This window comes from Rhinolophus sinicus, chromosome 3 (genome assembly GCF_057876585.1).
Source record: "Rhinolophus sinicus isolate RSI-liver-muscle chromosome 3, RSI-T2T, whole genome shotgun sequence".
NCBI classification, from domain to species: domain Eukaryota; kingdom Metazoa; phylum Chordata; class Mammalia; order Chiroptera; family Rhinolophidae; genus Rhinolophus; species Rhinolophus sinicus.
Genome location: NC_142503.1, coordinates 127,326,602 through 127,354,492, shown reverse-complemented (window position 1 = coordinate 127,354,492; position 27,891 = coordinate 127,326,602). Strand labels below are relative to the sequence as shown.

The 27,891-nt window shown below is 44.6% G+C and overlaps 2 protein-coding genes and 1 long non-coding RNA gene across 3 annotated transcripts in view; 1 reads left to right on the top strand and 2 right to left on the bottom strand.

The window, feature by feature from the left end:
• The window catches only part of LOC141570610 (uncharacterized), a 43,232-nt gene that overhangs the window by 6,844 nt on the left and 8,497 nt on the right, over positions 1–27,891 (top strand). The window contains exons 2-3 of the long non-coding RNA XR_012494809.2: positions 11,132–11,206; positions 11,476–13,387. This is a non-coding gene — a long non-coding RNA (uncharacterized LOC141570610). The remainder of the gene's footprint in view (positions 1–11,131; positions 11,207–11,475; positions 13,388–27,891) is intronic.
• Positions 8,589–11,646, bottom strand: LOC109436101 (chymase-like). Its single transcript, XM_019714401.3, has 5 exons — positions 11,519–11,646; positions 10,682–10,832; positions 9,774–9,909; positions 9,290–9,544; positions 8,589–8,896 (listed from the first exon to the last, which is right to left on the bottom strand). The coding sequence occupies exons 1-5, from the start codon at positions 11,595–11,597 to the stop codon at positions 8,756–8,758; spliced, it is 762 nt and encodes a 253-aa protein (XP_019569960.2). The 5' UTR covers positions 11,598–11,646; the 3' UTR covers positions 8,589–8,755.
• Positions 19,539–22,384, bottom strand: LOC109436090 (mast cell protease 4-like). Its single transcript, XM_019714371.3, has 5 exons — positions 22,318–22,384; positions 21,583–21,733; positions 21,000–21,135; positions 20,513–20,767; positions 19,539–20,060 (listed from the first exon to the last, which is right to left on the bottom strand). Exons 1-5 carry the CDS (start codon positions 22,370–22,372, stop codon positions 19,917–19,919), a joined length of 741 nt encoding a protein of 246 aa, XP_019569930.3. The 5' UTR covers positions 22,373–22,384; the 3' UTR covers positions 19,539–19,916.

Sequence of the window (27,891 nt, the reverse complement as noted above, 5' to 3'; positions counted from 1 at the left end):
GTCCTGGGGCCACACCTCCTCTCCTCTCCCCACCCCTCCCCTGAAGACTTCTAGATGCCACCCTCTCCAGTGAGACCCCTATCCAGACATCTGTTTCCAGTAGGGCCTTACTCAGGAGTTGATACTTTCTCACCTTTGGCATCAAATCCATTTTTTTCTGTTCTCGGTCTGGACCTGCTGTGATAACCACGTGCTCCTGAGATCTCTCTGCTTTTAGTTTCCAGAGCAGTTAGTGAGAAATGAGCTAAGGATTGCGCTCCTATGTGCTGTATCACTGCTGGCACGTGTGTGTGTGTGTGTGTGTGTGTGTGTGTGTGAGAGAGAGAGAGAGAGAGAGAGAGAGAGAGAGAAAGAGAGAGAGAGAGACAGAGACAGAGAGACAGAGAGAGATAGAGAGAGACAGAGAGCGACACAGAGACAGAGACAGAGACAGAGGGAGAGAGAGACAGTCTGGTCAGGCTGAAGGGGAATGTTCAGCATGAGCAGCTATTCTTGTACCACCAGGGGCCTCACTAGCCCAGAAATGCCATTTCCTGCCCACTCAGTGGGAGGGCTGTGGGCTGCAGACTGTTGCCGTTGTTCTGGCCCTGGGCTGTAAAAATGGCCACGGGGAGGCTTTTCCTGGGTTTGTTTTCCCCTGGCCAACAGTGTAGCAAATAGATGTGGGCAGGAAAAGCCAAGCCAGGTGAGAGAAAGGGTTCTAGTCCATTGCTGGGCCATGAATTACTAAACGGGATTTGAACCCCTTAGCATATGAGCAGCTTATGAGGGCTTATGTGATGAGCAGGGGCCTAATGGGAAGGTGAGCAATGGGACATAATTCCACAGTAAAAGAAGGATGTGGTGAGGCAGGTGAGAGTGAAGTGGCCCTGTGTGTGAGGAAGACATAAGTAATCTTAAAGTACAAATTGACATAATGCTGATGGGAGGAAATCACATTCTCATGTGATTTGCAGAATCCCTTTCACATAGAATAAAATGTTCAATGATTTTCTGCCACAATATACGCTCAGAAGTTGCTTTAGGAAACAGCTCATCTTCAGGTAAGTGAAACTTACTCATTGGCTTGCTAGAACGATTTGACATTCTTTTGGGAATTCTTGCGTGAGTGAGTGGGGTGATGAGAAGCAAAGTATACTTTTATTACTCAAGGTTGAATGGATGAGAGTGAAACGTGCATATAAAAACGTGGAGTCCTCTCTGTTGTGGTCACCTGACCACTCCAAAGAGTAAAAAGTGAGGTTAGAGAAGCTGTTTATTTAACACAAACTGTACTACTTGAGGTAACAAAGGGTGGAAAATGCCTTATTAGAGTGGAAATTAGAGGTGATTCTTTACTTAAGATTTGGGATGTGGAAATAGACTGCAACATAAACCAGGCCAGGTGTTAGCTGTAGTTTCTTTAGTAGTAGCGTTTACATCCAATTAAATCCATCATCCTTGAGGAGAATGGGAGGTAACTGAGATAGGAAAATTAGGTAATGAAAAATTGAAAAATAGAATATTAAAAGTCAACAACCATAAGAACCCTGTGAATTAAGAAATAAAATTTCTGGGTTAAGGTTTCCAGGCACTTAAAAAAAAAAATCTTCCTTAGTGAGCAACCAGCATAATCAGAGCGGCTGCTAGGGGTGAAAATATGCCATTTAAAAAAATACAGTAAAATTGGCTGGGTGAGGGAAAAAAAGAGAAGTTACTGAACAGCAAGATATGGATAGATGTTAACTGGAAATGAGATAACCAAAAAACTTAGGCGAGCTAAAGTCCAACTTAATAAAAACCCCCAAACTTCTAATTGCAATGGAACACTAGTGTAACTCAGTGAGTTATCACAGAGGGAACAGATTCATGTAAGCTCTCAGGGACAGAACAGCACCAGCTTTTCAGAAGCCCCCATTCCCCAACCATGCTGCCTTCTCGTCCTCACCAAAGGTAGCTGCTATCTTGCCTTTTCACACCATAGATTAGGTTTGTCTGCTTCTGCACTAATACAATAGGTCTTCTTCTATTTCTGGCTTTTTTTCTCCTTTCAACATCATGTTTATGAGGTTCAGGTGTGTTACTGTATGTAACAGTGGTTAATTTTTATTGAGGTTAGTGAGCCACATAGTGGTATAGTGTCACCATACCACAAATGTATTTATTCATTCTTCATGGGCTTCCGTGTTGTTTCCAAATACCGGGTTATGTTATGAGCATTCCTGTTCATGCTTCAAGATGCAGCTAGTTCTTTTGGGGGTACTCCTAGGAGTGGAATTGATAGGTCATAGGATATGTTCACTTTCAGTTTCTCAGAGTGGTTGAGTGGATTTAACACTCCCTCCTACCTTGTATAAGAGTTCCTGTCACTCTCCTGTCCAATACTTAGTATCATCAGTCTTTTCTTTTTCAGCCATTCTGGTGAATGTATAGTGGTATGGTATTGTGGCTTTAATTTGTATTTTCCTTATTACTATTGAGATTTGGTACTTTCATGTGTTTATTAGCCATTTGTGACTTTATTTTGTGACTTTTCCTGTTCAAGTCTCTTGTCTGTGTTTTTATTGGGTTGTATGATTTTTTTCTTTCTGATTGATAGGCATTATTTATAAATTCTGCATGTAAACTCTTTGTTGGTATATGTAATAAAAGGATCTTTCCCCTCTGTGGCTTGAGTTTTCACTCTTTTAAAGATGTCTTTTGATGACTAGAAGTCCTTTTTGTCAAAAATGATTTATCAAATCATTTTTCCTTTAACACAGTGGTTTTCAACTGGAGTGATTTTGCTGCCCAGGTACGGTTATAAGATAAAATACATGACACCCAGTTAAGTGTGAATACCAGATAAACAAAATACTAGATAAAAAAAATACCAGATGAAAAAAAATTTAATGTAAGTACTTCCCAGGTCATATTTGGGCCATACTTAGACTATTTTTGTTATTATTTATCTGAGATTCAAATTCTGTTTTTTCCCTAATTCTGGCAATTGTACCCCCAGGGGACAATTTTTGGAGACATTTTTGGTTGTCATAGCTGGGGTGGTGGTGGTGGTGGTGCTCCTGGCATCTAGTGGGTAGAGGCTATGGACGCTGTTAAATATCCTACAGTGCCCAGGGCAGCAGCAGTTGATCCGGTTCAAAATGTCTATAGTGCAGGGCTGAGAAACTTCCTTTAAGGTTAGTGATTTTTGTGTGTTTGGGAGAAATCTTTCTAAACCCCAAGGTAATAAAGATATTCTCCTGTCATATTGTGTAGAAGTTTTATAGTTTTACCTTTCACATGAGGACCACCTGGAATTGGTTTTTGTGTGTTTGGGAGATAGGGGTCAAATTTCATCTTTCCCCGTGGATGTTCACGTGGCCCAGCAACAGGTACTGTAATGACTGCCCTTTCCCACTGCTCTGCACTTCCCGCTTTGCCATAAACCCCGTCCGTGGATGAATGTGTCTGTTTCTGGACTCTATTCTGTTTCGTTGCTCTAATTGATTGCCTTTGCAGCAACATCACACTGTACTAATTACAGTAGTTTTAAATAAATCCTGATGCCTGGGAGTATCTTAGATTGGGTTCCCCCAGGAACAGATCCTGATACAAAGATTTGAGTGCAAGTCGTTTGTGATGTGATTCCTGGAAGCATCAACGGAGGAGTGAAGTGAAACAAGGGAGGAAGGAAAGAGAATACAGCGTGTGTTAATGAGCAGATTGTCACCGTGGGCCATGGAGCTTCATCTCACCTGGGACTATTGGGAGACGGTGATAGATGTGCCTCAGAGTTGTCCCCACCATCACAGTGTCATCAACCAGTTCCTGTCCGTCACGGATTGAGGCTACTGAAGGGGGCATTTCCGGTTTGCCATGTGCCCTGGCTGAGTGTGCTCCTGCAACCAGAGAGGGCTCTTCGGGAGAGAGTTGCGGATGAGAGCTGTGCAGTAAGAAGCCTTCTGCAGTGAGAGGCTCACTTCAGGGAGCAGCAATGGGATATGGACAGGACACTAACAGTAGCAGCTCCCCTGCTCCCGCTGAGACGATCTCTTCTACAGTTAGTTCATTTCATCTTCTCGCTGATTCTTCAAGGTAGTGGTCATTTCAAATGACAACACCAACAACGAAACAGGTAGGTATAGATATAGATGTATAGATAGAGAGGCAGGTAGGCTGGAAATTCAGGCAAACGTGATGTTGCAGTTCTGAATCCGAATTTTACAGGGCAGCAGGCTGGAAACTCAGGCAGGGTTTCTATGTTACAGTCGTGAGAATTTCTTCTACTTCAGGAAACATCAGTCTTTGCTCTTAAGGCCTTCAACTCATTGGATGAGGCACACCTGCATTATGCAGGTTTACTCAAAATCTACCCATTTAAATGTTAATCACATTTAAAAAAATGTCTTTATAGTGACAGCTATAATTCCTGTTGTTGCAGTTAGTCCTGGGGTCATTATTATTTTTTTTGGGGAGGGTCATTATTAATAGTTGTTTTTTTTCGCTTCTAGCACCTGTTCCTCTGGCCCCTCACCCCTGCTCCTCCCCTTGGCAGGCATGCCTGCTGATTTGGGTTGCTGCCCTATTAGGTTGCAAAGATATGACATGCAAAACAGCAGCAGCAATCGAGGCTACCATTGGTGAAGTTTATGGCAGTCCATTGTCATCTGCTGTGGTAGCGCTGGCTTTCCAGGGCACCACCCCCTACCTGCGTTATGCCTTTGAGGGGGCTTCTAAGCTAAACCATTGCACCTAGGCTATTGCATTGTTTCTGAGTTACCATTTTGGCCAGAGGTGGGGACGCAGCTACACAGGTTTTCTACCAAAATAGACTTGACTTTATAAAATCAGAGACTCATTATGAGAGCCTGTCAGCTTCTAGGTACTGTCTGTACGTTCCAAGTATGCACTCAGGGATCCAGGAATTGACCACAGGCTGGGGGTCAAGGACCTAAATGACCCATTGTGAGATGGACATAGGTGAGGACTCTGTCACTTGGCAACTGCTAAGTCCCATTTCTAACAGAATGGACCACTATTGCATTTTGGGTCCCCAAATATTACTTCAGCTCAGATCCTGTATACAAGAGTCCTCAATAGTGCTGGATATTTTGTAGGTCCCTTTGGCAAAGAATTGGAAAACTATTCTCTGAAGGTCAGATCAAATGTGGGAGGATGTGAGGTGCACAGTTCTCTAAGATGCAGACAGGGCAGTAACGGAATAGAGAAACTGCTGAACAAACAGGGCGAACACACGGCAGAAGACATGTCAAACGCTTTGTTCTCTTGAAGCTGTTAGCTGAGCTTTGATTAGTGTCACCCCACATTTCCTGGCATGGGAGTGGGTACCCTCTCTGTGATGGAATGGTGGGAGTGCTAGGAGTTAGTTGTTACTGACTGATCAAAAGATGTCTGTCTGGCTCCTGTAACAGCTCTGACCCCCTTGGTGGCCTCTGCTACCTAGGACTAGAAGTCTCTCTCTTGAGGGTTTTGCCTTGAAAAAACAGCCCTTCCTGCCTCCCATGTAGAAGTGAATCACAATAATCTTCCTGGGCTTGTTGCCTCTCCTGCACCAAAAACTACTTTAACATAGGCTTGAGAATATCTAAGCCTCAGTGATGTGACATTTTCCTTTTTCTTCTGTTCTTGAAGAGGAAGAGTTGAGGAACCTGCTGTGAATAGAGTGGCATGTGGCTTTAGGACTTTTAGCCAAAGTCACGGGACAGTGAATAGGCCAAAGGACTCTGGAAGTTCTCTGATGGGTTGGGTGTAGGCAGGAAAAGGCCCTGTGCGGTTATTCTCCACTGTCCCCTCCAGACCTACTCCCCACCTGCTCTGGGGCCCACCTTCTGGGCTGCTTCAAAAGTCCCTCTTGTCTTTGGTTTTCAGTCGGGTTGGCCAAAGGAGCACTGGCTGGCAGGGGTGGGAGCAGGAGAAGAGTGAGATGGTGGAATTGATTCGCACCATCCCTTTGTGCCAGATCACCGGTTGCCTGGGGGTCCTTCCTCTGCCATAGCCCCGGCTCCTGCAGCTACAGCTAGAGCTAGAGGAGGCAGAGCTTCAACCCTTTTCCTGGGGTATAGTAACCACTCCTTCCCCAGGCCCTTACACGCGGAAGGGACAGTGGTGTCTTCTCACTCTTTCCAGCTCTGGGGTGTGTCACTGCCCTCTATTGGTTTTCTGTAAACTTACCCCTTTTGCAAACAAATCCTCCATTGAACTTTCCCAAATTCTCCTGTGTTTATGCTGTCTGTCGCTACTGCGACCTGACAGACTTTGAGAATAAAGGCTCAAAGAATGTGTTGCCATGATCGTTTCACAGCCCAGAGGTGTACTTGGCAATGGAAAACTTGCAATTGGCTGTGGTGCACTTTCAGAGCCAGCAGGTCCAGAGAAGATAAGCTCATGCGCAAGATAAAAATCAGAGATTTTCATCAGGGAAAACATCATGACAACTAGCAAAGATCTTAGCTCCCTGACTACCCCTGCCTAATGATGCAACTATTGATGAGGAAATGAACCCAAAGTAATACAGCCAACTCCCCTTTTGGGGAGCCATGGTGTTTGATAGCCCTAAAACCACGTAGGAAAGTCAAACCAAAAAAAACCCAAAAAACTCCAAACACTGAAACTATCCAAATAAGTTGAAAGTACTGAAAGGCTGAATAAAGACAGAGCCTTTCATCATTTAATCAAAAACATAGACTCAGAAAATAATGGCCTTAACCACGAATCACATAACCTGGGCAGAGATCTGTTAGCTTCTACTTAACCTCTCTCTGGCCTGGGGGACTGAGATGGGGTGTGCAGTCACGGGATATTGTACAATGGGAGGAAAAGTCCAGGGTCTTCCCAGGAAAAAGAAGCCTGCCTTCGAGCGCCTGTACTGACACAGATCCTTCCCCTTTTGTATACACACAGCTCTGTGTCTTGGCACATAGTAGTCAGACAATGTGCTTTGACTTTTAGCAGTGTTCGCTTTTTTCTCTTTCCCTTAGCTTAGGGGACACAGCTGGGTCACTGCATGTGTTGGGCAGGCCTGGGACATGGCCTTCCATGGATTGGTGAAGCCTCTTGCGCTGTGAGGGACGAATCTCCTGCAAGTCCCTGCCTTTGGTGGTTAACACCAGCCAGGTGGGAGCAAGCAATGGGCAGCAAGCCTGGGATCTCAGAGTCGGGTTTCTACCACTGGGTACTCTTACCTTTTCTGACTACGGGCCCACATGGAACCTGTGTGAGGGGCACTGCCATGGGCTGAATCAGGGCGTTGGGGCGGTTGGCAGGGCTTGGCAGGGTACAGTGTGGGGTCCTCTTAGAGCTGCTCCCGTGAGTGGTTCCCCCAGCACTGGGTCTGGAGAGTCATGAGTCTCTCCTGTACTTTCTGTCCTGGGGGCTGGGTGCTATGTGCTGTGGTTCCACAGCCGTCTGGGAAGGGCTTTCTGGTTGATGTGCTCTTCGTTTTTTTCCCTACACATACATAAACCATATAGGTACAAAATCGAGATTCTGCTATAGAGAGATTTTAATATTGCTTTTAAAAAGCATTACATTATATGGCTTTTTCCATATCATTAAATGGTTTTGAAAATAAATTTTGAATGAATTCAAAATATTCAATCATGAATTTACTGTTCAAACTTTGTTCCATGGCTAGGATTGCAGCTTTTTTATTATTAAAAATAATGAGGGCAATCTTTATTCATGAATCTTCGTGTGTATCTCTGATTATTTCTTGAAGATGCGTTCTTAGAAAGCGTTCACTTGGTGGAAGGGATTGCCCTGCCCTCAGAATGAGGAGCGCTGTCAGCTGTGAGGCTCCTGTCATGTCTATCCCTGCCCTGCCCTATTTTCTCTCCTCCAGGCAGTACCTCAACTGGCAAGAGTTTGCGTTGAGCAGGCTCTAGGCTTTCGACTTCCTGCTGGTTTGGGTGCAGCCCTTTGTGGCTGGGTGTTACTTGTACAGAGCTTATGATGCTATCCTTCCTCTTTATCTGCCCCAGGTATCTGTTTTGCAGCAATGAGTGAGGTGATCTGCATCTCAGATTAAAGCTCCACAGATGGTAGATCTTTCCTCATGGAGGTGCATTGTGAGGAGGGCCCTGTATGGTACCAGCTGCCTTTTCTAGATCCTGTATCGAAACCATTGGTTCCCAACTGAGGGTGATTCCTACCCCACCAATCCCCCGCCCCTGGGGCACATTTAGCAATTCCTGGAGACATTTTTGGTTGTCACAACTTGGCTGTGGAGATGGGGTATAGCTACTGACATCAAGTGGGAGAGGTCAGGGATGCTGTAAATATTGTACATCTTGTTTACAATTCAAAATTCTTAGTGATTCTGAATATTACTAAAGATAAATCAGAATTGATACAGAGTTGATAATTAAGGCAAGGAAGGATCTGGTGTAATTTCTTGTTTCAGTTGGAAAGATGGATCCTGCCTGTCTAGGGAGTCCCTTTCTCTTCTTTCTTTCCCTATTTTTTCTTCATTATTTCCCCTCTCTCTGTCCCTCTGTCTCTCATATACACTCACCCCTTTCCAAACGTAATGGCTGCCTGGGCTGGGCATCAGGTTGCTCTGTGCTGTGAGAAGAGAGCAGTAGAAGGAGTAGATGTACACTCGTGTCTGGAAGCTGAGTCTTTATTGAAGTTTACTGAGAGTTTTTTGACCTGAAGGAAGCCTCTTGAGGCCTAGGACCAGTAGGATCAGCAGGAAGCAGGTGCAGCTCTGGACACAGGTACCCTACTCAGGTCCAGATTCAGATTTCCTCTCAGGCTGGCCCAGGCTCCAGGGTTAATTCTCTTTTAGGACCTCGTTGATCCAGGGCCGGTAATGGGAGATCCGGGTGAAGACAGAAGGGGGTTCTTCATTCTTTCCATAGGAGACAATGCCCTGGGCCACGCCAGCACACACAAGAGGGCCCCCCGAGTCTCCCTGCGGCAGGGGTGTGGGGGAGAGAGAGAGAGAGCAGAAGGTGAGCCAGGAAAGTCATCCACTCCCGTCCGTGGGCCCCAACTCTGAGTCACATTCAGACCTAGGGTCACACGCAGGAGCCCTGCTTCTCCTGGAGGTATACGTCTTGGTCTGGTGCCCCTTCTTCCTGTCCTTCTTGGTACCCCATCTGTCCTATTTAGCAGACTGAGAGGGGTGGTCAGAGAGTACACAGGGCCATGGGAGAATGGATCCACAGAAGGACAGTTCCAGTTTCCTCAGTCCTATGATCTTAAACCCTGGCCTTGGCTGGCAATCTTCTGACCCCATCTCCTTCCAGAGATGTCTGAACCCTGCACAGTGATTTGTGAAGAAGAACCCTAGTCTAAGGATTACCTTAAATACAGATTTTGTCTTCTTAGGATTCCCCACACACAGCTGGAGTTTGTGGTCAAAAGTGCTGAAATATTTACAGGCCTGGGGATCCATGAGTCTCAGCTTCACCTCTTGCAGAGTCTTGGAGCCCAATTTCTCCACTTCCGTTATTCCCCAGCCGGCCACCCGGCACATTCTCCCTGGTGGGACGAAGCTGAAGTGAGGTGGAAGGGGGAGTGTCCCCACAGCCAGGGTCAGGTTGGCTTTCTCCTTCAACTGCGAAGGGAATGATGGGCTGTCAGTACTAGACATGCGTTAGGACGCAGTCGGAGGCCATCAGGCAGGGACCGTGCAAATTGCTTCGCATGAGAGCCACATCCAGAGGGTGAGTGTGCGTGTGTGTGGGGTGCAGTCCAGAGGCAGGTCAGGGAAATGTCAGGGCTATAGGGGCCTGAAGGAGAAGGCTAAAGGAATAGGAAGTGAAGAAGGGGAAGAAAGATGTTACCTTTAGTAACATGATGTCATGATGAGCAAAAATGTAATCAAATTTTGGATGAGGGAATTGTTTTACGACCTCAAGCTTCTGCCATGTGTCTTCTTTCTTTGTTATGTTATGGGCTCCAAGGGTGACCATTATAGACCTGTGTGAGGGAGAAGGCAGGTCAAGGAGAAACAGTGCTGGTTTGGGGTGTCTCCTGAGACGTGCCCATTCCGAGAAAAGGGGACTGGAGGCTCTTACTAGGTCACTGGACTCTACCCACTCTTTGCCTGGGCTACTGTGGCTTTTTTTTTTTTGCGGGGGGGTGGACTCAGGTTTTACTTAGGAGAGAGTTTTCCCAGGGAACAGAGATAATTCCCAAGACCCTTGGGAACTGCTGGGGACTGAGCAGGCCATGGAGGACCCAGGGCATAGGGTTAGCAATTCCTAATGCAGGAAGCCCTATATGAGGGTTCACCTTCTGGAGCAAGAGATATCAGAGAAAAGGGGTAAGTGATGGGGTTTCAGGTGGACTCTAGTCCCTGCCTCCCATGGAAAGGATGGAAAGGATGGGTTCAGGTGCCCGAGAACTAAAGCCAGTGTTCTTGGAAAGGGCATAGAGAAAGTGGCCAAGAGAACTGGATGGGGCCCTGAAAAGTGTGTCACACATCTTGTGTATTGGGGTTGGGGAGAGGGGGAGCTACTTTTAGAGGAGGGACACTTGGATGGTGCCTCTTGCTCCTTTGTAGGGGACCTGGGAGTTGAGCTCCCAGTGACTGTGGATCAGAGCGTCCATTCAATTAGGAGAACAATTTCCTTAAGCCCAAGTCTTGCCTCTCTTTAAAGTGACTCAGACCCCCTTGCAGAAGTGTCCCTGGTTGCTCCCCTGGATGTTTATCTCCCATTTGGAGATAAACACAACCCTGTTGTCTCACCTTCCTGTGCAGTGAGCAGCCGTCAGCACAAAGTTCCGTCTTATCAGGAAACCACCACAACTAAGCAGCTTATTCTGGGAAGTGACAATTTCCAGGTGGGCCATGTAGGGGCGGGAGTGAGGCTTGCACTCGGTGCCCCCAATGATCTTCCCTGGAACAGAGAAGTCCAGGGCCTGAGCACAGGCTTTGGCACACTCTCCAGAGAGTGTACAAATGGGGCTCAAGTTGAGAGGCTTCTCTTGAATCTCATCCTCACTCTGTATTCTGTCCATCTTCCGTCTCATGTGTCTCTGTTACTGCTTTCCCCGACCACAGCCTCCCACATAAATTCTCATGGCTTCCTTCAGGCACAATAGCCAACGAGCCTCAGATGTCATTCAAGCATTTTTCACCTCAGATTTCCCCCACTCCCCTTCTGCCCCTGCCTCAACCCTCCTCTGTTCCTTGCAGGACAAGCGCTCTGGGTTCCTGTCTTGACCTTACCCACAGCCCATGAACTGTGTCACAAAATGGCCAAATGACAAGGTAATGTGTGGTCCCAAAGCTCCGAAGATGAAGAGAATATGGGGCTTCATACACATGATTACACATGTTAGAGAAGATACCCCTTTTCCTCCCAACTACTCTGGGCTTTCCCCAATCAGTGTGGGGTTCCTCGTTCCTGGGAATTACCATGGGCTGCAGAGAGTGTGTGGACACATCCCAAGTGGAAACTTCACTCTAGACTCTTGAAGAGAGATCCCGCTGCACTTCTGTTTAAGAGTCAGCTACATTCACACTAAACTTTGTTTTAGGAGCTGATCTGCAGCTTTCAGAGGAAAGGACCCTGTGACTCACCGGCTTCAGCTCTGGAGCATAGAAGAAAGAACAGCAGGGGGAGAGGAAGACGATGCATCTTCTCAGAGAGGCTGCCCATGGCAGATGTTGCTTCTGGTTTCCACTCTTGGGCTTTATAGCTCCCAGCAAGTGATAAAGGGCAGGGCTGGTAACCACAGGAACTGGGTGGTCAGGTTTTTTCTCTCATTCTAAGCTGGCTGTCTTTCTGACCAGAAGTTTCCCCAGAGTTGCCTTTTGTTTTGCTAGAGGTGAAACTGAGGCCTGAACTCTGAAATCCTGGCTGCCAGGATAAACTGTCCCCCATGTGCCTTGTCTGGAGTGGGGGTGGGGGGATCCTGTCTTTTCCATTTAGGGCAGTTTGTTAAAGGCCATCAGAAACATGGGTGCGAGAGATTTGTTACACTGAGCATGTAGAAGCATAAGCACTTTTAGGGCTATAGCTCACAGTAGGAAATGCATTTTGCAAAAAGCCTCAATGCACATACACATGTATGTGTGAGTATATGAGCACAAACATACACATACACAAATGAGTCAAAAGTTTCAGGAAACAATACTTATCCTTATGATATACCATGCTCTCTGTTAGTTTTCATTCCATTCCATTCCATGTTAAAATGTGAGCAGCACCCCACTTAAAGGATGATTACTTTGAAAAACATTATCTGGATCTCTCCTTCCTTTGAACCAAATGTTCATTGGCAGGAGAAGGGAGGGTCCAAGGAGATAGTAGATGGGAGAATGGAACATACCCTGTGATAGGGCTTTATTACATTATCACAAGAGCAGATGGGAATGGAATTAGCATTTTTTGAGAGCCTGTGCATATCATTTATTGTCATAATTCTTAAATATATTTTCATCACAATCCTGTGAAGTAGGTATTATTATATTAATTTTATGTATCTGGCTATCAAGGCTTATATAGTTCATAATTAGATTTTTCCAGATTCCAAATCAAGGGCCCTTTCTGCTCTTCCACCAAAGGGAAATAGAGAAGCTGAGACGCGTCCATGGGGATGTAGATGTAGAAGGATGGTTTCCTCCCAGGGGTTTGGGGTTTCCTACCCTTACTTAGGAATCAAGCTTGTTTTGCTGAAATAGAATATGTACACACAGATGTCAGTATCTGAGGCTTTTTTGTTTCGTAACAATGTTAAGAAATACCATTACTATCACTTTTCAAGTGTAGAATTGAGAATCATACACAATAACATGACCAAGATCACACAACTCATAACTATCATAACTTGGAGAAGCAGGCAGCCCAGGAAGAGTGGGGGCAACATGGTGGAGTGTCATTTCTCTGGGAGATTTATAAGGCATTTAGGTGAGAGATGGGGAAGCACGGGACAAATACCTCCCCAAATCATTCTACCATGCCCTAGTCTTAGCTTGGGCTTGTAACTGGGGTGGTCCATTCCTTAGCGTATATTAGCTGGACTCTCTGTTGACCTCAGCTCTGATCCCCTCTAGAACAGAACATTTACACATGTTCCTAATGTCTGAGGAGACCCTGTACTAATTCTTTTACTCTCTAGAGTTGCCAGTTTAAAATACAGAATGCCCAGTTAAATTTGTGTTACAAGTCATTGAACAAGTCATTTTTTAGTATAGGTATGTTCTGATATGGAAGGAGACATAGTGAAATAAATCGTTGTCTATCTGAAATTCAGATTTAACTGGGAACACTGTGGTTTTATTTGCTAAAGCTGGCAACCGTACTCTGCATTCTACCCTTGGCAGGACAGAAGAGAACTGGAGGTGAAGGAGTCCTGTTCTGAAGCCCTGAACCAGTTAGACCGAAAAGCAGCGGTGTAAACAGATGAAGGGTATCTGTTTCTCACTCATGTAATGAGAAATCGAGAGGTAGGTAATCCAGGGCTAGTAAGGTAGCTCCACAGCGTCCTCAAGGTTCAGATCCACTAAGACTCAAGTTTTGTTTCACCTGAACTGGCTGAGAACAGGGAAAGCAATCAGTACAGCTCCAGGCAGGTGACCATTTTCAGAAATGAGGACTGCACTATCTCCCCATGCTTTTTTCCTTGCTCTTTTCTTCCGTGACTTTCTTGGTCATGTGTGTATTTGCATATTTTAACAGATTTCCTTTTTCTCTCTGCTCTGCCTGCCTTCTGCTATTTTATATGTGGTATGTTGTTGTTGGTGAAGTTTATAGTTTTGTCTATGGTTTATAGAGCGTCACTTTGGGAATGTGACTGATTTAGAGGTGGAATGGGTATCACCTAGGGATCCCGTACTTGGAGTTGAAAAGAGTAACTGATGAGATTGGGTTATGTCAGTTCTGCAGAGAGTTAAGCCTCATTTTCCTTTGTAAAAAAGATAGTGAGACTTATGTTCAATGGGAGCATTTTTGTTTTGGGAAAGGTTAAGTATGGAAAAAGAGCACACGTTCATATTGGGCAGCCAAATGATGGATTGTAGTGGACAGGTGGTATACAGTCCCAAACAGTCACAGGGTAGGGCCAACCCTCCAGGTATCATTTAGGGAGTTTTCAGTTGTGCTTCTGTCTAACCATATTTTGGGGGGAAGGGTAGTGTTGTCATGCAGCAGCCTAACCGTCTGTCCCCTTGTGCCTATCCCTAAAGAAAGAAGAGTCTGTGAGACTGTTCCTTTCAGGGACTTTGCTTCACCTTTGTGCTTACACTTCATGTCTCTCTGTTTGGCCCCCAAAAGATGGTTGGTCAGTCAATGACGGGTAAGATTCCTCACGGGAGGAACAACCCAAGCCAGATGGAACTGTGTGGAGACCACCAGGAGAATTCACGGGGTCGATAGAGGTGGGCACAGCCCCCACCTTCCCCTGGCTAAGGAGAGCTTCTGCCTGTGTGGCTATATTCCTTCCCACAACCTGTGTGGGATGTAATAACATCAGTTCTCTTTCCATTCTTAACAATAAGTTTCAGCATAAAGGATTTGTCCCTGGGGAGGCACATATCATAATTGTTAAGACATCATGGGACTTTCGATTCCGGCTGTTTGCAGGCAAGGGCGATTGATTTGAATCAGTTTTCTGGTATGACGTATGAGACTCACAGACCATGGAGAAAACAATGCTACTTCCTTGTGTGTTCATCAATAAAAGCCAGAAGGCGGCCTGATTCGGGGCTCTCAGTCCTTTGAGGCTGGGAGACCCTTGGCCCCCTGTTTCATAACTTTCTTGATTTCTGTTTCTTTCTTAACCCTTCGCCGCCCCTTCTCGTTCTCTCACTGCCCGTGTTGCGCTGGACATGACAGGGTAGAGGGAGAAAATCAGGACCACGGACAGCTCCAAGTCTTTCCCTTGTCCTGGGGTGGAGAAAAGCCAGGTTGTTCAGAGAGAATGAGTTGGCACCTGGGGAGGTGTGGAGGGTGCAACTGCAGCTCAAGAATCGGGAGAATGTGTCATGTGGTCAGGGAGAGATCTGTAAATAAACTTGTATCTCAATTGTATAGAAAAACATGCATCCCTTAGGAAATTCCTCTCTCCCTGTCCGTGACCCTCTCCTTCTCCCTTCCTCTCCTCTCCCTCCTTATCCTTCTCTTTTCCCTTCCATTCTTTCTTTCCTCCATCCATTCTCACACCTGAAGCTCTTTTTCACAGAGGTTGGAGGGTGGGGAGATGTATAACTATAAAAGGATAGCATGAAGGAGTTTGGAGAGGTGATGAGACTTGTATCCCAATAGTGGTGGCGCTTACATAAATGTATATCTGCATTAAAGTTCATAGAACTGTACACCAAAAGAAATCATGATAATTTAAAAAGAATTTCTCACAATAGTCCACTGTTATTTTGCAGATGAGGAAACTGGGCTTATAGAGGCACAAAGCCAAATAACGAATTAGAGAGCATAGGTTCTAACACAGGCTTATTTAATTGTAAAGTTCAAGTTGTTTCCACTCTTTATTGCTGCATGCCTTGAATATTCAAATGAGTAGCCTAGAAAACACGTGCAGGGTCTGTCGTCTGCCACTGTAGTTTCGTCTTTTTGAGAATGCCATGTAAATGGAATCAATGTGTAGCTTATTGAGGCTGGCTTCTTTCACTCAACATAATGCTCTTGAGGTTCATCCAAGTTGTTGCATGAACAGTTGTTTGCTTCTTATTACTGCTGAGGAGTATTCCATTGCATGTATGTACCACAGAGGTTGGATGGGGTCTTGTTTAGAATTCACTATTAGCAGGAAGGAAAGGGATGAACATGATGTAAAAGCACTGACGTTTTAATGATTGTTTATCCATGTAAGTGTCTGTTGTAAGACATTTCTGTTGCCAAGACATGGAAACAACCAAAACGTCCTTCGATAGATGAATGGATAAAGAAGTTGTGGTGTATATACACAATGGAATATTATTCGGTGGTAAGAAAAGATGAAATAATACCATTTGTGACAACATGGATGGATCTTGAGAGTATAATGCTAAGCAAAATAAGTCAGACAGAAAAAGTAGAGAACCATATGATTTCATTGACATGTGGTGTATAAAACCGAAAACAATAAAAGAACAAGACAGACAAATGAAGAAACAAAAACTCATAGACACAGATAATAGTTTAGAGGTTACCAGAAGGTAAGGGGGGTAGGGGGTGGGAGATGAGGGTAAGGGGGATCGAATATATGGTGATGGAAGGAGAACTGACTCTGGGTGGTGAACACACAATGTAATTTATCGATGATGTAATACAGAATTGTACTCCTGAAATCTATGTAATTTTACTAACAATTGTCACCCCAATAAACTTTAATTAAAAAAAAAGACATTTCTGTTGTTTCCAGTTTTTGGTAACTAGGCATAGATCTGCGGTAAACATTTGTGTACAGGTTTTTAATGTGAACTTAAGTTTTCATTTTTGTAAGGTAAACATCCAGGAATAGGATTCTGGGTCATATAGTAAGCGTATGTTTAATTTTATAAGAAACTCCTAAACTATTTTTTTAAAGTAGCTGTAGCATTTTGCATTTCCCCAGAGATATATGTGAGTTCTAGTTGGTCCACATCCATGCAAACCCTTGGCATTTTCAGTATTTTTAATTTTAGCCATTCTAATGTGTGTGGTAGTATTTCATTGTGTTTTCAATTTGCGTTTTCCTAATGACTCACGAGGTCGAACATCTTTTCATGTGTTTATTTGCCATCCGTAAATCCTTTTTGGTGAAGTGTCTCTGTTCGTGTATTTTGCCTATATTTTAATTCAGTTGTTGTCTTACTGTTGAGTTTTGTCAGTACCGCATATATTCTGGATATAAGTCATTTTTCAGCTTTGTGCTTAGCACATATTTTCTTTCAGTCTGTAGCTTGTGTCTTTCACAGAATTTTTGAAGGTTTTTAAAGTTTGGTAAGTGCAGTTTATCAATTCTTGTATGGATTGTGCTTTTGGTGTCATGTCTAAGAACTCTTTGCCTCACTGTAGGTCACAAAGATTTTCTTCTATTGTTTCTAAATGTTTTATAGTTTTATGATCCATTTTAAGTTAGTTTTTGTATAAGGGGCGAGACTTGAGGTTCCTTTCCTTTTTTTTTTTTTGCATATGGTGTCATAACAATGAAATGAGACAATGGAGGGAAAGTGGTACCCAGTGGGCTGTCAATAAAAGTTAGTTCTTTCTCTTGAATTTTGTGTGGTTGGTTAAATGACCTGCTTCATGAATATTGTGCCGACTCATTGAGACTGTGGCCCTACAAGGGCAGACATACAGCTCACCTGACTTTTATTTTGCATCCCCTGGATGAATTGTAAGTCCAAGCACAGTTAGCAATGTCATCCATCTCCAGCTTTTTATAAATGTATTTCCTTCAGACCTCAATTTTCTTTTCTCTGTAAGCTTGCTTGGCTCTTGTTGTTGAGGAATAGATGTGTCCTTATGATGGCGATGTTGAGTCTAAGTTCATTTAAACTATCTACAGGCCAGGCAGAGAACAGCTATGAGTCACAGCTACTCACAACTGTGCTAGCGAGCACCCAGCACCGGGACTACGGGGGAGGAAGAGAAGAATCTAGGGCCCACAACTGAGGAGGCACTCACTCTCAGGGTCATGTAAGTACCTTCTTATGTGGCTGTCTCCTTAAATTTTGCTCCCAGGTGTGTCTCTTACTTCGCGCCAGTGAGGCCAGTTTCCTGCTCGGTGGCACTTTATTGCAGGGAAAAACCTTAGAGATGGAGCAGCCCGTGGAGTGGGCGCAGGAGCAGGGAACAGTGTGTGGATATGTGAGGGTAAAAGTTGCTGGGGAGAGACAATCCCCAGCTCCCTAGGGGAGGGCCTAATATTGGGGTGGGATGGGAGGAGCAGATAGTTTCCTGTTGGGTTTTTGGACCTGTGCCCCAATAACCATGACCACAGGTGGAACTGGCCCTTTAGCATTTATTTCCCTGTATGCTGCCCTCAGCTGTTCACAGGCCCTCTTCCCATGAGTTTGGGCAAAGCCCTCTTCTCTGGACGGTTTCTCCTGCTGACCAGGTGATGCTGAGACTTTCTTATCACTCCTGGTGTCGGTCAGGAGGACACACTCCATGGTCCATGGGCCCGCCCCTCCGCATGGCAGAACTAACACTGTACTCATTGATGATGCACTTATCTTCTCTGCGTGGCTGGGCCACCAACGGCTTTTTCCATGGTAGGGATCCATGTGATGCTTGTTTGGTGTTCAGCGGTGGCTGTGCTGGAGTCAGTGCCTGTTAACCCCTTGTGGTCCACTTCTGCCTGCAGGCTCAGCTCAGCGGCCTGCAGTCTCCACTGGCCCTGCTACTGCTTGGGGGCCAGGCTGGCAGGACACGCTGACTGCTCTCCCACATCTCCAGTTGCCTAGCTTCCAGGGAAGAAGGGATGCCCTTGGATGTGCTGTCCTTAGGGTCTGGGGTTCAAGAGCAGATGGGGCTTTAGCTTCAATTCAGTGTGTGCTCTGGTTTCCTAGACAAACATTACACGTAGTGTCTCTGCCTCTTGTATATCACATTGAAAAATTCTTATTTAATTATACAAATATAAAACAAGAGTTAGGACAAAAAAAATGCTTTTATTATGATTCCAGCATATGCTGGAAAAAGATCTTTTTGAGATCTTCCAGGTTTCTTTCTCTTTTTTTTTTTTTTGCACATGTGCTTATTTGTTGCGTAGTCAGAATTTACAATCAGTTTTGTATATTACACTTTATTTTACATCTGTATCGATTGGTAGGAAAGCTGGAAGCTCAGATCTGTGGGCTGGCAGGCAATGGGGAAGGTGGAGGTGCTGGGTCCCTGATCTCGGACCAACAGTAGCCGCTCTTTCTTGCACAGGCCAACCCTATCTTCTAAGGCCTCTTAGAGACCATGGTGGGACCTGTAAGGGCGCCCTTTACCTGCAGGCTCCTGAGACGTAGTTGGAGGTCATGCCCTGTTTCCCTTGTCTTTGGGTGTATACCGCTGTCAGTGTACCCATCCAGTTCAGATCCTGGTGCGTACGGGATGCAGAGTGTTGCAGGTAAGTTGGAGGAGGAAATTTTAGAGAACTTGGCCCAACTCAGGTGTTCCTTTCCTGGAATACTTGGAGGTATTGTGTCATTTCTGAAGGAAGATGCACATTGAATTTGGGTGGCTCTGATGCTCTTGCGGAGCCCTGTCCTGGGCTACAATGGCCAAGCCCGTATGTAGCCCCCTGTGACTGCTGCAGCAGCCCCGCCCTGAGGACTTCCAGGGGCAGCCCTCCCCCATCCGCATATCCTGAGTGCTTTGCTTGGGAAATGTTCTTCTTTCCCACGTGGCAGATGCTGCTCTAGCTGTAGAAACACTATTGAGGGGGATGATCATGGGGCTGAGCTGGGTGTAAGGACACAAGATATCACTAGCTCAGGCCTGGGGCGTCTCCTGAAACAGTCCTGGGGAATTTGCTATGGTGCATGTGCGCCCCGAATTGCAGTGACTGAGGCACAGGGTTCCAGGGCAGATGAGAAGATAGAGGAGAAGGGGTGGGGGTGGGGGAGGAGGAGGATGAAGAAGGGGACAGGGGAGAAAGAAGGTAAATCTGCGCCAGTATTATTCTGGATGTTAAATCCTATTATTCAGATTAAAATATTTTTCTTCAATAACCCATAACACCATACAATGTACAGGAAAACTGGTGGGTAAGATTATTCATCTGGCAAGACAGGAACCCAGTGCCGTTCTTCAGAGAGGACCTGAACTTCTCGTGGAGCAGACCAGCTCTGGGGGAGCTTTGAGGGAGAGGGAAGAGTCTCGTGCACACACGCTGGAGGCTGCATCTTTATTGAAGTTTGCTGGGGGTACAATCAGCAGGGGGTTCGTGCGCCTCTGGGAGCCTCCCGGGACTCAGGCGGGGGCCAGGCTCCCATGGAACCCAGGGGCTACCTTGGGAGGGCTCTGGCTTTGGGATTCTCCATGAGGCTGGCCAGGCTGCTGTGGCTACTTGCTCTTTAAGATTTTATTAATCCAGGGCACATATGGGGAGATTCGAGTGAAGACAGCAGGAGGCTTTGCATCTTCACGTCCATATGACACGATTCCTTGGGCCACCCCAGCACAAATAAGGGGGCCCCCAGAGTCCCCCTGTAGGTCAGAGAAAGCAGATCATGAGCAGGGTCATCGTTGTTTCCCTACTTCACCTCACCGTGGTTCTGTCAGCACCCTGGCTAGCCCCCAGTTACCCCAGAATCAGGCCAGGACTCTTGCTTCCTCATGGAGTCGTAAGTTAGGGATTTAACGTCTTATTTCTCTCTCTGACATAGAACCACCACTCCAGATCCTGTCCCCCTCCAGCTTCTTCCTTTCTCTGTCCTGGAGCCCTGCACAGCAGACTAGATGAGAGGGGTAGAGGCAGGACTTGGGTGTGGGACGATGGAACCCAGAAGGGGGATTCCATTTCCCATAGTCCTAGAAACCAATAATGCAGACACCAGTCACCATATTAGGAGACTTCCTGACCCCCCCCCCCCACTCCCTCCTAGGAGGACGCTGTCTCCCAGGGACTTGTTGTGAGGAAGAAATATAGGGTGTGGTACCTTGTATGCTGAGTTTCTCTTCCTGGGGTTGCCCACACAGATTTGTAGGTTATGGTTGTAAAACAGAAAGCACTTGCAGGCTTTGGCATTCATGAGTCTCAGCTTCACCTCTCTCAGAGTGTCTGACACTGGCTTTTGCACTCCTGTTCTCCCCCAGCCAGTGGCCCGGCACACTCTCCCAGGTTGAATAAAAGTAGACCGGGTGGGCAGGGGTACTGTTCCCACAGCATGGGTCAGCTTGGCTTTCGCTTTTAGCTATGAGGGAGGGAGAGTAGATGGACTGCCAGTCCCAGGGAAAGTGAGGGGTGTGGTGTGATAGATGCTCCCTGGTCAGGGCCAAGGGTTTCTCCCCAATGGGCTGGTGATGACATGGAGTGGCTGGGTGATCCCCGAGGAAGTGGGTAGGAAGAGCGAGAATGAGAAAGGTACAGGTCAGGAAAAGGGCTAAAGAAGGGGGGATTGAGAAGTGCAAGAAAGAGAATGGCACCTTCAGTAACATGATATCATTGAGATTGGTGAAAGAGTTGTATTGCGGATGAGTGATTTGTTTTGTGACTTCTAGCTTCTGCCATGTGGATTCTTCCTGTTTCATGTCATGAGCTCCAAGAGTGACAGTAATTTTTCTGTTGAGAGGGAAAAGAGAGTCAGGAAAAGGTGCTGGTCTCCTGAGAAGGGCCCATTGTGAACAAAGGGACATTAGGCCCTCTTCACCAGTGCACAGCTACCTGAAGAACTCAGATCTTACTCAGGACAGAAGTCCCCCCAAGGGATCACAACCATTTCAGGAAAGGCCAGGCCCTGGCAGACGCAGACTGAGAGAGCTGTGCTGGCACCAGGATGAGAGGTGCAGTGTTGGCCTGCCTTGACCTGGGCTAATAAAGGTCAGAGATGACCTTTGGAGATAGAGATGGAGATGACCAATAAACACGCCTGGTTCCTCCCACTATAGATCGCTGATCATCTGAGATGAGCAGGGCACAAAAATCTCTCCTCAGGCCACTTCAAAGTTGTGTATAACTCTGGTTCCTATAACTCCTCACATGAAAAGAGAACAAGGTCAATTTTCTTACCTTCCTTTACAGTGAGCAGCTGTCACCACAAATTTTCGGCTTATCAGAAACCCACCACAGTTGCCAACAACACCCTGTTCACCGATGATTTCTAGATGGGCCATGTAGGGGCGGGAGTGTGGCTTGGACTCAACGCCACCGATAATCTCACCTGAAACAGAGAACCCCAGGTTCCCAAATGTAGACTCACTGAGCCTTCAGGCAGAGCACTGGGCATTCATGAGGAAGATGAGGTGAAAGCTGAGGGACCCCCCCTCCCCCAGCCTCACCCTTACCTCTAATGTACCTCAGCCTCTCCATGTATCCTTTTTATCGGATTTCTCTACCCCAACCCCCCCTGTCAGCCCTCATCTTACTTTTCAGAACACAATGGCTCGTCTTGATTCTGAGTTGTCATTTAAACATTTCTTCATTTTCTCATCCCAACCTCCTCCACACGAAGCCAAGGTCAGAGAATGGCCAGGAAACAAAATTGTGGATATTTTGAGGAAAGCAGGTTAAGGGGTACTTCCAAAGCCAGTTTTCTGATTCTTTCTCCACCCAAGATTTCTCGTTCCTGGGAACCTGTTATTAACTGCTGGGAAAGAGTACAATTCTTCCAGCTAGAGATTTCCCCTGTGGAACACTCACAGTGGGCTCTTGCAGTCTCATTTTAGGGTCTTCTTTGACGCAGGTCAGTAAGTTTGGAATAGGAGCTGGGGACCCAGAGGACAGGGAGTTACACCCTAGACTTACCAGCTCCAGCTTCAGCAGGCAAGAGAAAGACCAACCAAAGGAATAGGGCCTGCATTTTGCCAGCAATGCTGCCTGTGGTAAGCTTCTTCTGTCACCCCCCGCTTTTATAATCCCAGAAGTAGAGGAAAGGGGGGAGGGCTGGAAACCACAGAAACTACATTTTTGTCTTTCACTCTGGCCTGGCTTATCTTCCTCATCAGAGATTCTCACAGCTGTCCTCTCTGCTCTGCTGGTGTTGAAGCTGTGGTCAGAGCCCAGGAGTCCTGGCTTCTAGGATGAGGAATGCATCTTTCTCATCTAACGCAGCTCTCTAGAGGCCTAATAGCAGCGCATATTGGAGGTGGGGGTATTTTTAGATGCTGTAGGGGTCTAGAGCAGGGGTCAGCCAACTTTCTGTAAATAGCCAGTTTGTAGGTATTTTCAGCCTTCCGAGCCATCCTGACTCTGTGGCAGCTACTCAGTTCTGCTGTTATAGCACAAACGCAGACATAGACAAAATGTAAACAAATGAGTATGACTGTGTTCCAATAAAACTTAATTTACAAAAGCAGGGAGTGGGCCAATTTGGCCCGAGGACCATAGTTTGCCTCCTACCCCCACCTAGAAGATCAGCCCTTCCTTCAATCCAAATAATCAGTAGGAGATTAGATATTAAATACCCCCAGTATGTTTGGCACCGATATGACTTTACATAGATCATATCACTTAATCTTTTTAACAGTCCTCCTGGGTCAGTATTATTATATACAAATATGCAGCACTCAACTGAAGCTCGGAATGTCACATAACAGCAAGATCCAAAATGTAATATGTCAGATTCTGAAACTCATACTTTTTTCCATTCCACTAATCTGAATAATAAGGGGTGTGGGGTGAAGGGTTAGTGCAACGAATAGAGAAAGGAATGGCATGTATAAAGGAGAATGCTTGTGTTCTCTAGGGGGTGTTGGGGTTTTCCACTTACGCATGGAGAGTCACATTTGGTTTGATAATAAAATGATATCTGCATTTGTCATTATTTGAGATATTACTCTGGGCTGTCGTTATTTTATGTGTAGTGAGAAAGGAAAAAAAAATGTTCTCAATTAGACAATAACATGCCATTGATTACAGGATTCATTCCTGTTGTAAAGAGGTTAAAATGTGAAATATTGTGCATCAATGAAATATTCTAACCAGTGGCACGTTACACATATGTGCTTTATCTCACTCACCCTCACATCAGTCCTGAAAAGTATTGTTTCTATTTTACAGATGAGGAAACTGAGGCTCAGAGAACTTTGGTAACTGGACAAGATTTCATAGCCAATAAATATCAGAACTAGTTGTCTAATACATAACAGTTTGACTCTAATCATGTGATCTTTCCATATGTCATCCTGCTTTCCTGGTGAAAATAAAACAAAAGAAATCAACAAGAAGAAGGATCTAGAGAGGATTTCTTCACCAGTTCCCACAGTTTTATAAGATACAGTCATTATAATAAATTCCTTATTTTCATCACTCACAGTGGCTCTGCTTTCCTGATTGAGCTCTAAACAGAGATATTGGCACTGGAATGGGGTCCAGGGGAATCTAAACTTAGGTTCTATAAACTGGTATGGGTTATCTGCTATTGGTTCTCTAATTTGAATATATTTAAAGGTATTACTTACCATGTTGTAAGTGGTTAAGAATATCAGTTATAAGTGGTCATTTATGGCATAACTGTTACTTATATTATTACCTGTAGATATCTGTCATCACAGGCAAGACGTTAGGTGACCAACTATTTGTTGCCCTAGAACGTGCTGTGTATCCCCGAAAGTAAAACCTAGCCAGACAATCAGCTCTAATGCGTCTTTTGGAGCAAAAATTAATATAAAACCCAGTCTCACATAAGACCGGGTCTTATAGTAGAATAAGACCTGGTATTATATTATATTATATTATATTATATTATATTATATTATATTATATTATATTATATTATATTATTACATTTATTATATTATATTATACCGGGTCTTATAGTAAAATAAGACCAGGTCTTATATTAATTTTTGCTCCAAGAAACACATTAGAGCTGATTGTCTGGCTACGTCTTATTTTCAGGGAATCACTGTGTTAGTGGAAATAAGGAGTTTAATGGGGTTAATTACTTCCAAGTGCACTAAAGAACTTAGGAAAAGAAAATGATGAGCTTTGGACTTTACATTTTAAGCTTATGGTCTAAGTAAGGATACAGAAATCTATGACTGACATAAAAGAAACTCTTATCTCATGTAACCTCATGTCTGAGATTTCTAAAAACCAAACCAGTATCTAATCCTGTCAGTGGCTTGCAATGCATTTTGAATTCCCAGCCTGGGAGGGTTTCTTATATAAAGTTAAGGTATTAATTGAGATGGTGAAAATTGAGATGGGAATATATTTGGGCAGATTCTGATGAAACTGAAACCTTGAACTGGTAAATTCCTTCAATCTGCCTTTGCCAGTAACAGCAGCCCATCTTCCTCAGTCTGAGGAGGTTAGTCTTCCCTGGCCTGAAGAGTCTGTAATGGGATCCTCTGAGGTAGTTCTTTTGCAGGGGACTGCTGACCCCTGCCCTTTCATTGCTTCTAGATCTATAACCAGACTCAAGTCCCAGTAGATCCCAGAAGTAAGTGTGACCCATGAGGAATTGCAGTATATACCAAAATAATTGCAATATTTTTGCTAATTTATATAAACAGAAGCATGAATGAGAATGGATCTTAAAGGTGTTGGTGTAGGTTAGAAGGAACGTAGTAATGTTGGGCCTGGATGATGGGATGAATTAAGCAGAGATTCTAATGTCAGTGTATTAGACCAATCATACTGAAGTGGCTTTAACTATTTGCCTAGTTGGTTGAATTGAAATATAGACCCAAAGGTGGCTTTTACTAAGTGAAGTTGAGACGTCAGACCTTCTTTGGTATACTGTGGGAGAAGGTATCCAATGTTTAGGGAAATCAGAAGGTAGAGTGGGTTTATTATGTGAGACTGGTGTACTCACTCCCTAAGTGTGTCTCAGGAGAGTGCAGAGAACACAACTTCAACCAAAGCTGTGAAAAATACGCTGGGGCGAGGGACCACTGGCATCTTTGAAGAGGCTGTAGTGGCCATTTGCTGTAGACCTGGAATGACTGTGGGAACTGCTGTTGCTGAACTGGGATCCCTGAGTTCCAAGGTGATGATAGGATCCCAGGGTGGGAGAAGCCAGGCTACCAGAGATAAGGCGGGCTTGGTTACAGTCATGGGTGTCAGAGTTGAGGCAGAAGTCAAGGTAGTTTGACAAATAGAGGTCTTTGACTTTGGCTAATTGTTCATGGTGTCCCTAGAACTAAAATAGATGGGCCACCTACTAAAGTCATAATTGATTTGTATAAGTGGAAGCATTCTAGAGCTAGTGACCAGAGGTCTTGAATATCACCAGGTACCTCAACTAATTCCCAGACTTGAGCTCACTCACTGACCCAGAGCTTCTTGAAAGCAGAGGAATAAGTGCCCTTGAGGAAGGTCCTTGCTACATAGTTAAAAATCTGTACTGTACATCTTCCTCCTTGCCTTCCCCAAGGCTGCCTGTGGCTGTCTCCCAGAGTGACTGTAAATTAGAGAAAAAAAATCTGAGAAATAGTAGGTCTTTTTGTTTGGTTACTGGGCACTGGCTCTGACTTGATACTAATTTCTAAAGATCCCAAATGCCTCTGTGAATCACCAGTCAGAGAATGGGCTTATAGAGGTGATAGAGGTGGTCAGCTAGGTTTTGGCATGGGTTCCTCTCATAGTGATTTGCAAACCAACGTTTGACTATTTCCCCAGTTCCAGAAGGCAGAGGTAGAATAGACATATTAAAAAACTGGCAGAATTCCTACAGTGGTTGCCTGACTCATGGAGTGAGGTCTATTATGGTAGAAAAGGACAAATGGAAGCCAGCAGAATTGCTTCTATCTACCAAAATAGTAAACTGAGATCAATATTATCTTCATGGAGAAATTTGGAGATTAGTGCAACCACTCAATTACTGAATGATGCAGGAGTAATGATTCCTACCACATTCCCATTCAGCTCACCTATTTGGTTTGTGCAGAAGACAGATGGATCTTGGAGAATTACAGTAGATTACTGTAAATTTAATCAGGTGGTGACTAATTGCAGCTGCTCTTCCTAGTGTAGTTTTATTGCTGGAGCAAATACAACAGATCTCCTGCAGGTGTCCTGGGGAATGCTTGGCAGGGCCACCAATATACCATCACTCAGGGTCATTTCAACAACTATTGCAGGGACCTTGATCATCTCTACTTTGTAGGACATCATACTGGTCCATTACATTGATGATGTTATGTTGTTTGGACCTGGGGGTCAAGAATTAGCAACTACTTTAGACAGTTTGATCAGATGCAAGAGGGGCAGAATGTTGGAATAAGTCCCACAAAATTCATGGGTCATCATTATTAGTGAAACATTTGACGGGTCAGTGATCTCAAACCAAGATATCCCTTCTTAAGTAATAGACAAGTTGCTGCATCTGGTCCCTTCTACCACTAAAAGAGGTACTAACAGCCAGTTGATTGAGAAAGAATATCTTTACATCTGGTTTACAGATAGTTCTCAATGATATGCTGGTAACACTTAAAAGTGGGTGGTGGTAGTAATAAGCCCCACTCCAAGTCTCGCCCCTGCCGCCCAGAGGATGACGGTACACAGAAATTCAAGCTGAAAATAAAAATGTCTTCACACTCCTAGAAAAAGGCTGATTATTCTGTAGCCATGGTAACAAGTAGCAACCAGAACTATTTTTTTTAATTAAAGCTTTTACTTTGAGATAATTGTAGGTTTACATACAGTTGTAAGAAATATTACAGAGAGATCCTATGTACCCTTCGCCCAGATTCCTCCAATGGTAACACCTTGCAAAACTATAGCATTATTACAACCAGGAAACTCACATTGATATAATTTACCAATCTTTTTTAGACTTCATCAGTGTGTGTGTGTGTGTGTGTGGTATTTAGTTCCATGCGATTTTATCACGTGTGGGATCATGTATTGTTCACAAGAGTCACAAGGTACTGCAGTCCTATCATGAAGAACCCTCGTGCTGCTCTTTTATTACCACACACCCCACTGTGCTCCTCTACCACATCCCTAACCCCCTTGCAACCATTAATCTCTTTTCTATAATTTTTTCTCATTTCAAGAATGTTATATAAAAGGACATATATTTTCATGTAACTTTTTTGTAAACATATCGTAAATGTTTTAAAATTCAATGTCTGATTTTATTTGCATATAAAACACAATAGGATTTTATGTATTCATCTTCTAATGTGTAAACTTGCTAAACTCATTATTTTAATAGCTTTTTTGGTAGATTCCTTAGGATTTTCTACATAGATGATTACGTTACTTGCAAATAAAGAAAGTTTTACTTTTGTCTTTCCAATTTCTATAGCTGTCATTTCTTCTTGCCTTATTGTGCTTGCTAGGTCCTGCAGTATAATGTTGAATACAAATGGTGAGAATGACATTCTTGCTTCATTTCCAAATTTAAGTCTTTTACCATTATGTATG